At 36.2% G+C, this 17,952-nt stretch overlaps 1 protein-coding gene across 2 annotated transcripts in view; it reads left to right on the top strand.

Moving 5' to 3' along the window:
- Positions 1–7,629, top strand: part of LOC117409029 (glutamate receptor ionotropic, delta-2) — a 612,251-nt gene extending 604,622 nt beyond the window's left edge. For both annotated transcript variants that reach the window (XM_058996844.1, XM_034014543.3), the window contains one exon: positions 5,489–7,629. In XM_058996844.1, coding sequence (XP_058852827.1) covers positions 5,489–5,908 — 420 coding nt within the window. In that variant the 3' untranslated portion in view covers positions 5,909–7,629. The remainder of the gene's footprint in view (positions 1–5,488) is intronic.
- Positions 7,630–17,952: the final 10,323 nt, after the last annotated feature.

The raw sequence follows: 17,952 nt of genomic DNA, 5'->3' as shown, positions 1-17,952 counted from the left end.
GATCATTTTTGTGTCACATCCATTCACATATCGCTGTCATCCACCAAAACCTATGAATATTACACATTTTCTCAATAATTAATTACATCAATGAGGATAAATTCTGCAGTTGTTCTACTCTACAGTAGAAATTACAGTAATAGAAGAAATAAAAAAGCACAGATATTCTGCACGCAATAAATAAGTACATTTTTCAGTGCTTTTTTTTCTATTAGTTTTGGCATCCTGGGCACGATAAGCCTGGGTCAAGGAAACTGGACTGCCATTCCGGCACTGTTCCAGGGAAATGGGACAGGTGGTCACCCTACCAGGTGAAGTATCCCCATTGAGAAGAACACTTCCAAGAATGTGGAATACTATTAGAGTAGCTATTCCTATACACAATTACATTGTTCAGAATACGTATCCCGAAGACGCGTATTGTGAATACTGAAGTATTTGGAATACTCTTTGCATGTAAACATAATGAATGAGTCATTTAATTAAGTGGTCAGTTTTATAAGTGCCTAAAGACTATTTTCACAAGCATATTTAATTATCTCTTACCTCCAACATAAACAATGTTGTGGGTTCCATCTTACATTTCCGCGTATGAATAAGGTAAGGTTTGGGACAAATTGTGTATTTTGATTATTTTATTTTTAACTGCAGAAATTGCAGCTTTGGCAAAGCTTTCTGGAAACTTTGTCTATGATGCTACATCAGGCAAGAGCAAGATAGTTCCTCTGTCAAGCCATCGAGTAATTTGAAATATTATGAGAGAGATACAACAGAAGAGACCCAGAACTGTTACCTGTTTTAGGTACAGGGAGACATTGCATAGAAGCAGCATTTATAAATCTCACTACTGCATCAGTTCATAAATATTTTTTTAAATAAACTCATTTGTCCTAAGATTTTCCTCATTCCTATTTGAAAATGTAAGGGTGAAATCTAAACATTGATTGGGTTAGAGGTTATAGATTTATTTAAAACCGCAAAAAAAAAAAAAAAACAACGATGCATAATATTATTGGAATAAAATATGCAGATATCTGTAAATTGACCATTATGGACAGAGGTTATAATCTTGACGGATTTGAACTGAGTTACATTAGTTTTGAAGATAAGTAAAATTATATAATAAGTCAAGAACACCAATGTTTTAGCTAATGCTGTTGTCAGTTTTATATTGTGCAGAACACTGACAAAGGAATTCGCTGGAACTTTGTTTCTTATACTCAGAATTATGGATTGAGTGTTCAAAGTTATGGATGAAGTACAAAAATGTATTCCTAAAAGTTATATATTCAGTTGCAGAAAAGGGAGCAGTCACCTTACTGCCTGAGGGTGTTCAATTTCTACAAACACTCTACAAGTGCATCTTTAACTCAAATTCACTGATCTAGGAGCCCTTTCTCAAAGCACCTTATAGAATCAAAGCAGCCATTTTAGCAATCTCTAAGTATGATTTTATAGTGAGGTCTTGGAGGAGGTTTACAAACTACCAACTTTGGGAGAACACACATACTGGTGCATCATGCACTTTTTCAGATTAACATTTCCCCAAAACACGAGTAAAACAAACAAACCCATCCCAGGGGGGGTGGTTGGCATTGACAGTCCCAAATTGCCTATTTAAAAAACCAAACAACAACGGCCTGTCAAGAACCAAGTGTAAGTGATACAAAATAGAGCTTATGCAAATATCTAAACAAACTTGGACACCTTTCCAGATTAATTGGAAGTGGTTGCATCTTACATGAATCTTGAAGGCATAGATACTTCTGTCACGAGAAATGCCCCCCTGGTCTCCAAGGTAATCACAAAACAATACAAAGCAGTTTACACTATCCTTAATGGCACTATGCTTTGTATGACTCTCACTTGTTCAATTATGCTTTTTTGTCCCTCAACTGAAATAGTTACCAAAAACAATTATTATAATGCATAACCTTGTTTGATTTAATGATAAAGAGATATAGTGGTTTATGCAATTGAAGATTAGTGTATCTCTGTCTCATTGGTATCATAATATGGAAACTTTCTGGCAGGTATATCTTCTTATATGTTGATATAAAACAAGGGATAACTAATGGAAAGACATAAGGGATGAACCAACATATCCTTGTTTAATGTTTAGGGGACAAGGCAGTGGCATAGAAGACTTAGCTGGTATACCAAAGGCCACTGGTTTGATTTCTCTTCCTGCTTTATTGATGTACAGTATAAATATAAGGAAAAAATGCTCGTAGAAACACACATACTATGTTAGGCTGAGTGAATGTGTTTTAAGGGGTGCGTTGCTTAAATGAGTTTAATGCCATACATTGTATGCTGAAACGTGTTTTCAATTTGTTTGAAGATGGTGACCGATGAATTCTAACTGCATAGCAGAAAATTCATTGAATTAGTCTGTCCATAATCTTAAATACTCAATCATACATTTTGAGGTAAAACTATAAGAAACTATAAGGGCACATTCACACCAAACACTATCCAACCCTACTCTAAGTGCTGCACTATACCCACACTGAAAGCAACACAAAGCTGTCAGTTTCATTCAAGATGCTGGTCAAATAAAAAAAAAAAACTTACTGCCTTCTTGATATTTTATAGATCATTTATTGTGTGTTAGAAATTAAGGACAATAAAATATACAGACGTGCTCAAATTTGTTGGTACCCCTCCACAAAAAACAAAGAATGCATAATTTTCTCTGAAATAACTTGAAACTGACAAACGTAATTGGCATCCACCATTGTTTATTCCATATTTAATAGAAATCAGACTTTGCTTTTGATTTTTTATTCAACATAATATTGTAAATAAGAAAACAAATGAAAATGGCATGGACAAAAATGATGGGACCGCTAACCTAATATTTTGTTGCACAACCTTTAGAGGCAGTCACTGCAATCAAACGTTTTCTGTAGCTCTCAATGAGACTTCTGCACCTGTTAACAGGTAGTTTGGCCCACTCTTCCTGAGCAAACTGCTCCAGCTGTCTCAGGTTTGATGGGTGCCTTCTCCAGAACGCAAGTTTCAGCTCTTTCCATAGATGTTCGATAGGATTCAGATCAGGACTCATAGAAGGCCACTTCAGAATAGTCCAATGTTTTGTTCTTATCCATTCTTGGGTGCTTTTAGCTGTGTGTTTTGGGTCATTATCCTGTTGGAGGACCCATGACCTGCAACTGAGACAGAGCTTTCTGACACTGGGCAGTACGTTTCGCTCCAGAATGCCTTGATAGTCTTGAGATTTCATTGTGCCCTGCACAGATTCAAGGCACCCTGTGCCAGGCGCAGCGAAGCAGCCCCAAAACATAACCGAGCCTCCTCCATGTTTCACTGTAGGTATGGTGTTCTTTTCTTTGAAAGCTTCATTTTTTCGTCTGTGAACATAGAGCTGATGTGACTTGCCAAAAAGCTCCAGTTTTGACTCATCTGTCCAAAGGACATTCTCCCAGGATTGTGGCTTGTCAATATGCATTTTAGCAAATTCCAGTCTGGCTTTTTTATGTTTTTCTTTCAAAAGTGGAGTCCTCCTGGGTCTTCTTCCATGGAGCCCACTTTCGCTCAAAAAGCGATGGATGGTGCGATCAGAAACTGACGTACCTTCACCTTGGAGTTCAGCTTGTATCTCTTTGGCAGTTATCCTTGGTTCTTTTTCTACCATTTGCACTATCCTTCTGTTCAATCTGGGGTCGATTTTCCTCTTGCGGCCGCGCCCAGGGAGGTTGGCTACAGTTCCATGGACCTTAAACTTCTTAATAATATTTGCAACTGTTGTCACAGGAACATCAAGCTGCTTGGCGATGGTCTTGTAGCCTTTACCTTTACCATGCTTGTCTATTATTTTCTTTCTGATCTCCTCAGACAACTCTCTCCTTTGCTTTCTCTGGTCCATGTTCAGTGTGGTGCACACAATGATACCAAACAGCACAGTGACTACTTTTCTCCATTTAAATAGGCTGAATGACTGATTACAAGATTGGAGACATGTGTGATACTAATTAAAGAAATGAATTAGTTTGAAATATCACTATAATCCAATTATTTATTATCTTTTCTAAGGGGTACCAACAAATGTGTCCTGGCCATTTTAGAATATCTTTGTAGAATAAGCAATAATTAATCTCTTTTCACAGTTTCTTTGTTTTATTCTATGACATACCAAAGGCATGCAAGTATACATGATAAAATAGCTTTTAATTTCATCACTTTTCAGGAGGAATGAAGCATTATTTCAATGAGCTGTAAGGGTACCAACAAATTTGAGCACGTCTGTATGTGTATTAGCTTACTTGACAAAAATGTTGTATAATGTTTGGTATATATAAAACTGCAGTGTACAAAATTGGAGGCACATATATATATACACACACACACAGTTTTTGTCCCTTGTGCCTTTTTGTTTCTTGGTTTTGTTAATAAATGTACGCTCTAGTGCTTAAACTGCAGATTTCTGTCTCTGGGTCTCTTTCCTGCAGGTAACCAGCATTGGCCGTAAAGCTACCCTGCCACAACAGTCAACTCTCATTAATACGAATTTCAAGGCACCAGCAGATCAGATTGTCTGTTCAGTAATTCGTATCATCAGGAGTCTAAGCCAAGTGCATGTTGCCAATTTTTACTAAAGTTATAGTAACACTGAAATCAATTTTTAATTACAGTACAATGGGAAGTATTATCCATGTAAAAGCACTGTGCATTTTATTGAAAATACAGTTGAAAGTGAGCTTTTAAAAAGTATACACTGCAAATTAACTGGACTTGAAATCTGCATGTCCCATTCTGATCACAGAATGGGACATGCACAAAAGCAAGTTGTCTTCAGCATCAGGGTATTGAGCAAATCAGAAACACTGACGACTTACACAGTTTGTTAGCCTGTATTATTGTAACCCATTTTTTTAGAATGGTTGACAAAGTGTTTGTGGGAATGTTGATATCTGCAGCAACATCCTTCTTCAATCAGTGGTGCATTATCCACCGCTTTCAACACCTCCACTTTTGTCTGCAAGAATGTTGTATATTTTTTATCAGCTGTTTCCTGGAAATGGCATTTGTAGTATTAGAAAATTTGTCTAATCCGAGTTTGTTTTAACGAGAATTGACTGTATATATGAACTTATTGGTAGTTTTGTTCCAGATGTTTTTTTTTCCTCCTATGTTTGTCAATGCAAGCCTGATAAGAAAACATCACAGAACTCACATCTAGTTTGTTACTCTCTGTGTACATGTGATATAAAAATAGAAAACTACTTAATTAAAGACTGACCGGATTTACCTTAACCTAGTGCAAAATGGTACAAAAATTGCATTATTACCCATTAACACCTCAAAATCCAATGACCAAACATGAAGGCACACTAAATGAACTTTACATTTTTAGGTTATATGTACAGTCCTCTTCACCTGGTGCTCGTGTATTTTGTGTGATTTTACACTGTGATGCTAACCATCTGTTTCTCCCCCCACACACACCCTCCCCCCTTGTCTCCAGGATGATAAGGAGATAGACCTGGAGCACCTCCATCGGCGGGTGAATAGCCTCTGCACAGAGGATGACAGCCCCCACAAGCAGTTCTCCACCTCCTCCATTGACCTTCCTCTGGACATCGACTCGCTGCCCACACGGCAAGCTCTGGAGCAGATCAGTGACTTCCGGAACACACACATCACCACCACCACCTTCATCCCTGAACAGATCCAGACTCTGAGCCGCAGCCTGTCAGCCAAAGCTGCCTCCGGATTCACCTTTGGGGGCATGCAAGATCACCGAACTGGCCCTTTTAGGCAAAGGGCTCCCAATGGAGGCTTTTTCAGGAGCCCCATCAAGACAATGTCAACTATCCCTTACCAGCAAACACCCTCTCCTGGCTTTAACTTTGGCAACGACCCCGATCGAGGCACCTCAATATAAGTTTGACAAAGGGGGAAGAAATTCTAGCTTTTAAGGGGTTTTCTTTGTTTCATTTTCATTTTCATTTCGGAACTCCATTTCTATAGGAGCAACACTCATGTAATGGACTAACATGGATGTAACTTTTTAAATTCATATTAAGTATCAGCTCTATTTCTCCCACATATAACCGCAATAACTCAAGTCTGATTTGATTTTGGTATTCTTTCATTCTAATTTTTTCTGTCACGTTCCATTAGTGATATGCTGCTGTTGTGTGTTAATTTATGGACCAAAGGCAAACCCTGCAGCGTGAGAGAGTGTCACCCCTGTTTTGATGAAAGGCAATTTACTTTTATGTTTTAACCTAGGATTGTCTCAAGCCATCGCAATGCCAGTATAAAAAAAATAAAACAGTAAAAAAAAACAGTTCATAAATGGCTGCACTGTGTAACAGTGCATTCTGATGTAATGTGATTATATGTTATTAAATGCAGATATGTTTTCTTATGTACAGTACTGGTTATTTTAATGTTAATGTCTCGATTATGATAACCCAGTTACCATTTTGGGGGGAGAAAATGACTGCAGCCATGGCTTTTACCGTAGATTTTTTTTAATAACTAAGCTTTAGTAAGTGGAATTGTCTTATTAAAAATAAAGATGCACAACATAAGGAATTGTCCTTCTTCTTTTTTCAAACCATAATTTGAGTGCTTATGGAATTCTGGTTTGTGTCATCAGCTGTAATGGCTTATTTTGTGCTTTTTATTCAACTATCCAGGGTAAGTGAATGTCATTTGTGTGATTAGAAATGCATTTGCTATGTGGCAATGGAAAGACATCTCAAGATTATATTGTGCTGTTTAAAATAGAAAATAGAAAGCACAATTTACACAGCACCAAAAATGATAAAAGAAGAGGGTCTCCATGCCTTAATTCTCTTCATTTAAAAGTTTTACTCTTAATTGAATAAACCTTGCAATTTAAATTGGTTCTACTATAGACAAAGTGCCAAGCAAAATAGTGAGACAATACAACTCTATATGCCTTTCTGATTCATTTTTTAGTTCTTAATATAGTATGTGTTATGCCAACTGTTAAAAGGCTGTTAAAGTGCAGTATAGAAAAATCCCAGCCTGCTGCCAAACCTTTCACTAACACCATCTTACTATTTCATAATGTTAGACATTTAGAATGAGCTTTTCAGTTTGTTATCTTAATACTAATTGCAAATGTGGTAAGTAGAGAGCAGCAACTTCTGTGGTTGATGCAAGCATTAGATGTTACTTTACTTAACCGTGGCTAATGAATGATAATAGGAAACAGACAACATTGGGATTCTTTAGCATAAATAAAGAAACATTAGTAAAACAATATTTTAAATATTTATGCTAATTCCGTTCTGATAAAGAGCATCATATAGCAACATCACTGTTTTTGTAGTATATCTTACAGCATTGCTTACAGTGTAAGGCAACCCCATTTCTTATCACAGAAACACGATTTTTGGGGGAAGGATGCAAATTTCTAAAGAAAAGCATGCACAACTTGCTAAGCCTGTAACATTCTTAATTTCATATATAGGTCATACAGAATGATTTGATTATTTCATCTGATTACAATGTATAGTATTTAATATAGGCCTATTTTGTTGTATGTGTTGCATATTATACAAACTGAAAAAATTGGGGCCTCTATTACAAGTGGCAAAGCTTCTGTGTATAATGTGTCTAATAAACTTGTTTTCTAAACTTGCTTGTAATGCTGTCTTTGGTATCAATACTATTATATATCTAAGTGTACACTGACTGTTGCTCTGCATGTTTCGTTTAATGTAAAAGTTACATGTTCTTCTCACACAGCAGGCCCACAGCTCAGAACTGTAAGCCTTGCATTTCAAAGGCAAAAAACTCACATTTCCAAGCAGGAATATTGATACTTCAACTTATTCATACAACTAACATTTCAATAAAGCCAAGCTATCAACTTTAGAAGAGAATAAGGAGTAATATACATCCAACTGTACATATTTCCAACAAAGGGTTCTGCTGACAAGGTAAGCACCAAAAGTGTTACTCCCTTTATTCAAAAGAAAATTGAAAAAGTATGAATCCCATGAAATATAAATTAGCATCCAGAGGGGTATAAATTTACCTATGTGTTACCAATTGAAAAAGTCAATTTTGGCTAGAAATTGTGATGTTTGATCAAACATTTCACATAGAGCTCCACCTTCATTCAAAATGAAACCTCTTGTTAATTCTAAAATATACAATATGATAATTCATCAAATATTTCTGGGCAGAATCCGGGCCTTATCCATCCTTTGATACCTCTGCTGTTTATGTTGGTGTCATCTTTGATTATGACCTTGTGTTACAAAATTTGTTTAAAAAAAAAAAAAAAAAGATAACGAATTCTGAACAATTAACTACGGTCTCATGTAATGAAAGTTAATAAACTGGAAATTATTCATTTAGATTTATTAAGTTTTGAACAAATGGTAAGTTACTGTTAATTACCCAGAGAATACCAGCTAATACGACAAATTACCTAGTGCAAGACTACCTAAAAGAAAGACATCCAAACAGGGCTTTCTTTAACCTAGTACAATACCAGATATCACTGTGTATGCCCACTCGTACCAATGAGTGTCCATATAGTCATCACTGAATCTGTCTATTACTACCAATGATGTTTCTGCAGTAATTTGAATACATTTTCACAAAACTTTGTAGAAAGTCAGATAGAACCAAGGTCTAGAACCCTACTGAAAATCAGTTGGGCCTAGATTGCAACACATTATAAGTGGGTTAAATTCATTAATATCGATGACACCAATATTTTTTTTTACTATAAAAAAATAAAACTTACAAGATAAATAAATGCAAGTTCCAGAACTCTGTTGAAGATCGCAAGCTTCAAATGGGTCAATTTGACCTTAAACAAAAACAATCTTGCTAACTTTCAAAACTGACATCTAAATGTGTTCAACAGGTGAGATATATGGATTTATTGTATTAGCTATAATCCCTTTAAATTACAAATAACCTATTAAAAACAACAACATTTTAACAAAACTGAACATATTAAAAACATTATATAAAAACACAAAAATACAGAAATGACAAAAACACAATTACTGTACAGTGCCCTTTTTTAAAGCCATAATATTAAATAATGATATGTTTATTTTAAAAAGGCAAAAAATATGCTGTAATCACACAATGTATTTCTATTTTAATTTTACTCTTAAATGTAATTAATTTTCATATTGCATGTTTTTAAACTGGAATATGTAACTTAAAAGAAAAAAAACTTGGTAATACTGTTTCAAAAATAAGAATGACCAATCATTATTTTGTCTGGTTGAGTAGCAGAAAAAAAACTTGCCATTTTAATTCAAATGACAGTTAGTAATGAAATTGGTGTGGCAGCTAAGAAAGAGAACTTTCTAGGAAAGCCATTCTTGGATATTAAAATAACCTGTTCCAGTTGAGTTTGTGACAGGTAAGCGAAAAAGAGCTACATTATAATGCAATTATTAATTATTCTCATTTTGTTTGTACTGTATAGTGTTCTGATATTGGTGTAGGGAGGTGCACCACTTAACAGAAAACAAAAAATGTCTTCATCTTTAGTCCCTTTATAGTGTTTGGAAACTAGTATTTCTTCATTGTTTACAACAGCAAGTTTTTCAAACACATTACAGATAATCTGATGCAACCTGGTACCTGTTACTGTTTTCTTATGCGCTATTGTGTTGTTAAACTCTGAAAAAGACTTAAATAACATTTACATGTGAAAATATAATTGTTTTAAATGCATCTGTAAAATGTATCCAAAATACACTGAGTGTATACGGAACAATCCTTGAGGTAAGCCTGCTGCCCTCTGCAAGAAAGCTGAAACTGGGCCAGAGGTTCACCTTTCAGCATGACAACGACCCAAAGCACACAGCCAAATCTACACTGGAGTGGCTAAGGAACAAAAAGGTAAATGTCCTTGAGTGGCCCAGTCAGAGCCCCGACCTAAATCCAATCGAAAATTTGTGACATGACTTGAAGATTGCTGTCCATCAATGCTCCCCAAGGAACTTGACAGAGCTTGAACAGTTTTGTAAAGAAGAATGGTCAAATATTGCCAAATCTAGGTGTGCAAAGTTGGTAGAGACCTATCCCAACAGACTCACAGCTGTAGTTGCTGCCAAAGGTGCTTCCACCAAGTATTAACTCAGGGGGGTGGAGACTTAACCGATTATGATATCTCAGATTTGTATTTTTTATTTCTCAGTACAAACTTTTTTCCCCTTAACAGTGTGGAGTATGGTGTGTAGGTAAGTGGAAAAATATCCTTATTTAAATGCATGAAACTCTGAGGCACTGACACAACAAGATGTGAAAAAAGTTATGTGTAGACTTTCTATAGGCACTGTATGTATGTATTGTGCACATAGCTTTTTCACAGCAAACAACATATATTTTTGTTTAACCTTCAGATGAAGTGGCAAGGCTGTTTAAGCCATATCCGGCTCCCGTTGGTCATTCTGACTTAGAGGAAGAGAGAAACTCGGGCACAGAAAAGTGCCAGTTTTGTACTTTTTCATCCTAAACAAACCTGGACTCACATTTTTTGCTGCCTTGCAGATAAAGACTGCAGCAGGGTCCCTAACAGAAATGAGAAGGACAGTCTGAAACTGGCTGGATTAGGGGATGAAAAAATCACTTTTAAAGGTAAAAAATGATATATGGAGGAAAAGGGGTACAATTGCAATATGTTATAATATGCATTAAGTCAAGGTAAATTATATTACAGTGGATGTTATAAAGTACAAAACAGGAACCTTTATCTTATTATATTATCTTTTTTATATACTTTTGTGAAAGATGGATTTTCCTACTTTACAGCAGTGTACATTATATACTAGCTGTTTTAAGTTATTGTTAAAACTGTTTGGTTTTGTAAACCTTAAGTAAAGTAATATAACAAAAACATAAACTAACTATTTGACATTGCTGCTATTTTTTCTTTTTTCTGAGTGCTTCATGACATCATTGTCTTATCCAACTGTATTTCTATTTACAGAAAATGATGGTTGTGCAGATGATTTCATTGCAACGCTGTACGATATCTTCCCAAAACTAAAAGATGCTGGTGGGTTTGAATTGTTAAGATCTACAGGTTCAACTGCTACCAGAAAACTGGCAGTCATACAATGTCCCAATGAGGGACATTTTATTATCTGAGAACCCCAGAGTCGGGGGTTGGGGCTGATATAATCTATATCCGACCATTGCAAAGAGATCTGTATATGTCAGTCGTGCAGGTAAGTCCTTAAAAGCAACATCATTCATAATTTCATAACGGCACAGCCTTTCAAAACTAATCGCAGTGTTCTGACAAATTTAACTCACGACCACTGAAGGCATTACTAACAACTGTGTCCTTGTATGGTATACTCTATATACTACCTATACATAAAAATGTGCTTCTCTAGCAGGATAGTGCCATATCATCTGGCCCACCAGTATGCTGTATTCATTGTGGCACAGATGTTCCAATGAATGAACCCCGAGATCATCAAAGGACCTGTCACAAGTAAAGCTTTATTGCACTTATATTTTTCTTTTATTGGATATGTTTTGGAAATATTTGTGTAATCTTCTTTTATTTTTTGTCAGAGAAACTGGAGATGACGAATGTGAGATACTTTCCAGTGGGTCTGACAGGATGGTATGTCGTAAGGCATTGCTAAAGTTATTCTACCTAAATATAACATACTTATGAAATGCATACTTATGTCTATACTTACATAGGAAAACACAATTCTGACAAGGTATAAAGACTGTTGGTTCACACAAAATTCTTTGAGTCAGTTTGTTAGGAACTTAATTTGGAATGTTTTGTAACATGTACTTTTGTCATCAAATGTTCACATACCCCAATGTATGGAAATATCAATACATAGGGGTATGTAAACTTCTGATAATTGTATACAATGTCTGTGACTAAAGCTACACAGTTAATACAAACGCTGCTTTGGCGGTTGCAGGTTTAGAAAATTGTTCCTAAATTTACAAGTCTAAAAGCAATGTTACCAGCAAGAGGGGACTCTAAGGAATCTAGACTAGCATAAGCCACTAGTCTGTATTATAGCGAACTAAAAAAAAAATGTAATCTAAGAATACTGTGTCTAAAATAAGAACACCATTTTGCTTTTTCAGTCAGAGATTGGCATACTTCAGGATGTTTTTCATTAAAACACGGAAAAAGAAATTGAAGACGCATTAAGGGAGACGGGACACGTTACTACAGCTGCAGACATGTTGCTGCAGAAAGGTACCTTTTTTTGGGGGTATTCTAACTTTTTACAAATGAATGGCAGGTATTGCTTCTCTGACCATGTCAAAAGTGGCAACAAGAAAACCAAGTATGTCAGTAAAATGCATCCCATTATTGCCTGACAGCCACTGTAGGACGTTGTCACATTTCCACAAGATGGGGTATGTGAACTTTTATGACAACTCTACCTCCATGGCCTTGATAAGGTGCATTACAGGTTTCATCACAAGTGAGTAATCAGAAGAGGCATTGAAGGGGATACCTATGTGTATCATTTCCGCAGGCAAGGATAAACATCCTCAAGGGTTCGTATAAACAAACAGAAAACACTATACTACAAATTTCAATTTAGCATTTAGTCCACAGTGGTTTATTGTCCAATTGCTGTCATGGTGTATTCTTTTTTTTTTTTAAATGTAGTCGTCGCCAATTTTTTACCCCGTTTTTTTTCTCCGCAATTTAGCATGCGCCCAATTATTATCTGTGTCCTCGGCTCACCGCTCGCAACCCCCCCGCCGACTCGGGAAACGGCGGCTGGAACACGCGTCCTCCGAAACGTGCTCCTGCCAAGCCGTCATTTTTCGCACTGCAGATCCACAGCAATGCCACCAGACCTATAGTGCCGGAGGACAACACAGATCTGGCGGCTCCACTGCAGAACCACCGGCGCCCTATCGGCCACAGGGGTCGCTGATGCGCGGTGAGCCGTGGATTCCCCTGCCGACCTAAGCCCTCCCTACCCAGGCAGCGCTCAGCCAATTGTGCGCCGCCCCCTAGGAACTCCTGGTCATGGTCGGCTGTGACATAGCCTGGATTCGAACCTGCGATCTCCAGGCTATAGGGCACATCCTGCACTCCGCGCAGAGCGCTTTTACTGGATGTGCCACTCGGGAGCCTCATCATGGTGTATTCTTTATAGGTATCTTTCATACTGAACAAAAATTACGGGAAACAAAATATCCAAATATACCAAGCAAAAATTAATAGGAAAGTACTCCCTGAATATTTTTTTTTCTTCTTTGCCAATGTAAGTTGAGTATTGTAAAGATACTTGTCACTGTGTACATATGTTTATTATTTTTTTACAGTTTCTGAACACTTGAGTGATCTCACTTTTCATGAAACTACCACAGTATTGTAATTTGCTCTTTTTTTATAAAGGAGAGGCTACACAGTGTAGTTTTGGACAATATCTTCTCACTCCTGGTGCATCTTCAACACAAGGTCATGCTTGTAAAGTAAAACAATTTTAACATCTATGAATTACTGCCTTAAAAAAAATTATAAACAACAAAATAATTGTCTTACAGATTGGGCTACTCAAAGTGATCCTCAGCAAGTAATTGAAGAATTCAGAAAGGCATACACTGGAATCCGAAAGTTCAACCCTTCTCTGCGACCCCGCATGGACTTGAGAGATAGTGATACCGATCGAGATAAATCTGTGTTCATGTTTTACAAGAGAGCGCAGGACTGGGGTAACCCACTGTCGGCCATTCTTGATGGTATTTCTATTTATGTTTTTATTGCTGTAACACTAAATTTATTTCATCTTTGGATTATTACATTAATGGAATAAGGCTGTAATTTATTTTTTTATAAACATGTTCCACAAATCATGCAGTACTTCCCAGGTATTTTGGAGACAATGGAATGTATGATTAAAATTTTAATTTGTGTTGGCTGTAGGATGCAATAAATGCAGAAATTATGTAAGACCATTTTATATTTACAGGTGACATAGCTGTAGGGGATGGTGTGAGCCGTTTCTTTCTCAGTTACTGCATGCACAGATTACAGACTGGATTTAATGTTGATTTTGGCTGTGGTAAGTATCCTACAGTATGGTATTCATTGTGCCTAAGTATTTTCACAATGTCTGATTCTGTTGAACCAAAAAAAAAATAATGGCCAAGAAATCTACCAAGTTTACAGTATATATCATCTGTTGTCTCAATTACAGATCACAACGTAACTTATTTTGTTACATTTAGAAATATATATTTGGGTGACAAGTAGAAAATGCTAAATCGTAAAATTAATATATGAGTAAATATTTTATGCAGAACTGTGATTTATTACATTGTTGTTGCTCACTTGCCTTATAATTTCCAGGAACTGGAGGGAAAACACTGCTGTTTGAAGGAACGCAAGATCACCTTGTCCTATTAGCTGCTAAAACTCTTAGATTCAGGCCTCTTTGAAATGGCGGGAAGAATCATTGGGCACTCCTTACATGGTGGACCAAGAATGTGCGGCTTAAGTCCATCGTTTGCTCATCTCTTCTGTGGATTTCTTGACTGCACCACACCTCTGAGCCCCGAAGACTGCCCTGATGTGGATGTCAAAGGGGCTATTGTAAAGGTAGATTTCTAATGAATTGTTAGTGTGCCTTGTATATTTCAATTAAGGAAAGGTTTTAGTTACAACAAAGGTATTTGCTCATTACCCATGGTGAGTTTGAATATTCTGAATGTCCAATTAAGTTGCAGTGCTCTGAAGTGGTCCTCGATGAAATGTTGAAGACAGAAGCAACTGCTATTGGTGTTCACTGGGATCTTCCTATTGTTACAGTTCAAAATAGATACTGGTATGCTCAGCAACTTCTTGTGCATGCAGTAAGTATTGCTGTTTTTTATTTTACTTCTTGAATTGTTGTAATGCAAGGGTAATAGTTTAAACAATTGTTATGCCTTTTTTCTCGCTTTTACATTTTTGCTAGGTTGTTGATCGAAGACAGAAAGCTGTCCAACAAGTACAGAAAGGGCTGAAGGAATGTGGTATTCTGGAAATGGTGCAGAGACAACCTACAACTGGACCCAATTAGTGCACTTGCAGTAGTTTTATTTGCAGTTATTTAACTTTTGTAATACAGTATATATAATGCAGTTGAACAAACCCTGTGGACTGTAGTACAAATGTGCATTAATAGTTTACTTCAGCAAAGTTCCATGTGAAATCATTCATTCTCACACCTCAGTAAAACTGCATGTTTATTTACAAAATTACACCCTTGCATGTTTTTATTTATATACTAATTTGTAATACTTCTCTTGTTTACCTCAAGGAAGTCAACATGAGCTCAAAAACCTGATCAAGTTCTGGATTGGATGGGAAATGCTGCCTAAAAGTCTGCAAATAAAAGATGATGTGGATTTTCCTGTGGCATCAACCTGCTTTGAAACTCTAAAAATTCCAAGCAAGTACAGAACATATGAGTCGTTCAGAGAGGAGCTTGTTGCCATTTCCAGTAGCTCTAATGCTGGATTTGGGCAGGTGTAAATCTGAAGTGTTTTTAGCGGTGTGCAGAGGATGTCACCTGTCTAATTGTTACCTGTCTAATTGTTTTGGAATAAAAAGGTAAAAAGTTGTTCAAATGTCATGGCGGGTGCCATGTTAAAGTGTGGCACTCCTGTAGAACGCCTTAGACTAGTAGTTTTCAAAGTGAATGATAGATTTAAGCTTTCATTTAAACCATTTTGAACTTTTCTGCAAGTTTTATTTTTAAATTGAAAATGCGGATGCAGTGGTTTTAAAGGGTACACTCCCCTTAATGTGATAAACAAATTGCACTTAGTCCATGTAAAACCCATTCTTAAATTACCTGTTGTGAAATGTTACTATTTTATATCCTACTGGTTTTATATAGAGGACATTTGAATCATTGAGATGAAGAACCATAGATTTAATATGTGTTCATTTAAGTTTAATTTGTAGAATAAAAATGCAAGGTGTTGTCAAAAAAAACTGCAAATTCACACATGTAGATTTCTGTCATGTTGTAAAGTTTGACAAAAATGAATGTGGTGGAAAGAAAAAAAAAAAAACTTCTGCAAGGTGTTTTGCATATTAAAACTGTTTTCAGAAATAAGTGGCTGGGAGTGCAATTTCTTATTGGTATCATTTGTAAGAAGATATTCAGACTCAATCAGAAATAGAGATCAGGTTTCAAGGAATCAAAATTTATTTCAACAGTGCTGGGAGCCCCTCGCAAGGCATAATTCAACTCACTTTTTATACCTTCTTGGGTAAGGGTGTCACCAGCAGCAAAAAATGAGAAAGGTAAGGTTTTAAACAAAACAGTAATTACATGGGAATATATGGTTGCCAAGGTTATTCATCACCTCACATTGGCGTCTGACCACTACTCATTTTGGGTGTTCAGCTAAATAATATCTTCTAACACAGCTGTATATTTAGTGAAATATCAAATAGCATAAATGTATAGCTCACTTAACTTGTGTAATACCATTGAAATGTATCCGCCTTTGCTGTGTCACAGACAAGATAGCTCAAAGGTTTGTCTTGTACAAGGCCAATAACCCTAGAACCCTGACAGAAATTCAGTTTCTTTTTTCACACAAACTGCCGATTGAGAATCACGTAAACTGAAATGCCTTGAATGCTACAGCATTAGCAATGTGTTTTTTTTAGTAAGGGAGAGGTTACTAGCACATCACCTTAATCCAGTGGTTCCCAAACCGGTCCTGGAGCGCCCCACCCCGACCCAGCCGGCCGGCCTGCTGATTTTATTTCCAAAAGAGCTCTTAATTACTTAATTGAACCCTCCATTGAATTGTCAGTTGAACTAATGATTCAATTAAGCAATTGAGAGCTCAGTTGTAATAAAACCCAGCAGGGTGAGGTGGGGGGGGCAGGACAGGACAAGAATAAAAAAAAACATTGCCTCAATCAGACTCTGTGCCTGATGTTTAAAATTAAATTCTACTAGTTTCTTTTATAGTTATGTACTTTATTGTAACTTTAAAATATTTAGGAAAAAACAATTCATTTATATAATAATTAAATAATAAAAATGTTATTAAAAGGGTGGTAAGAACAATGACCTCATTCAAATATTTTCTCAGAAACTTTGTTGCTTTGGATAGTGCTTCAATAATAAAAACAAATAACACTTTTAGGATGTGTTGACTTCAAGTATGAGCTGGAAGTTGAACCTTGTGAAATAAATCACAAAATAGTATTCAGGTGATCGACAGTATTTACATATAAGTCCAGTCCACTTTCTAATGTCTCACAAGTGGGTCTAGAAAGGGTGGAAAGCTCTTCCTCTGATAAAGGCCTTCTGAGGCTGATTTCAGGAATTAAAACTCCTCTGTTGTTATTTTCATACTGGCCTTCTGAAGACCAGTCAACACCATATTCTCCATCCACTTTAGACATTTAAAAAAATACAATCAGTTTGCAAGGAGATTAACGCATATCTTTAGTCACAAACTACAAATAACATTTATAGACTTCGAGCCCTACTTTGAAAATGATTTACTGAGGATTTAGGACAATACATGTTGGATACTGTAACATACTTAGTTTAAAGTACTCCAAAAATATAGTAAGTTGTATTACATTACAGGCCCGTTTTGCAGACCATGCTCAGCAGTAGTACTACAGTAGATTACCTAAATAGTCCAAGATTATTCCAAACCAGAGGCTGTGAAAGCATATTTTTTTTTTTTTATATATATATATATTTTTTTTTTGGTTAATGAACTCTAGAAAGATGTTCCTACTAAGGGAAGATAATAAACATGCATTCTGTATTGATTACTTTTAAATATTTAGTTTATTGTACCTCCTAACAAAAAATGAAAATATGGATATTCAAAAATTTAAAAGCATTATCCAAAGTTAACTTTTATACTACTGTATTTCAAGTAGGAATTTAAAAACTGCCCTCACCCCCCCCCCCCCCCCCCAAA

The sequence above is a fragment of the Acipenser ruthenus genome, chromosome 2 (assembly GCF_902713425.1).
Source record: "Acipenser ruthenus chromosome 2, fAciRut3.2 maternal haplotype, whole genome shotgun sequence".
NCBI classification, from domain to species: domain Eukaryota; kingdom Metazoa; phylum Chordata; class Actinopteri; order Acipenseriformes; family Acipenseridae; genus Acipenser; species Acipenser ruthenus.
Note: the sequence above shows the minus strand (reverse complement) of the source record. Positions and strands in the feature narration are given on the sequence as shown.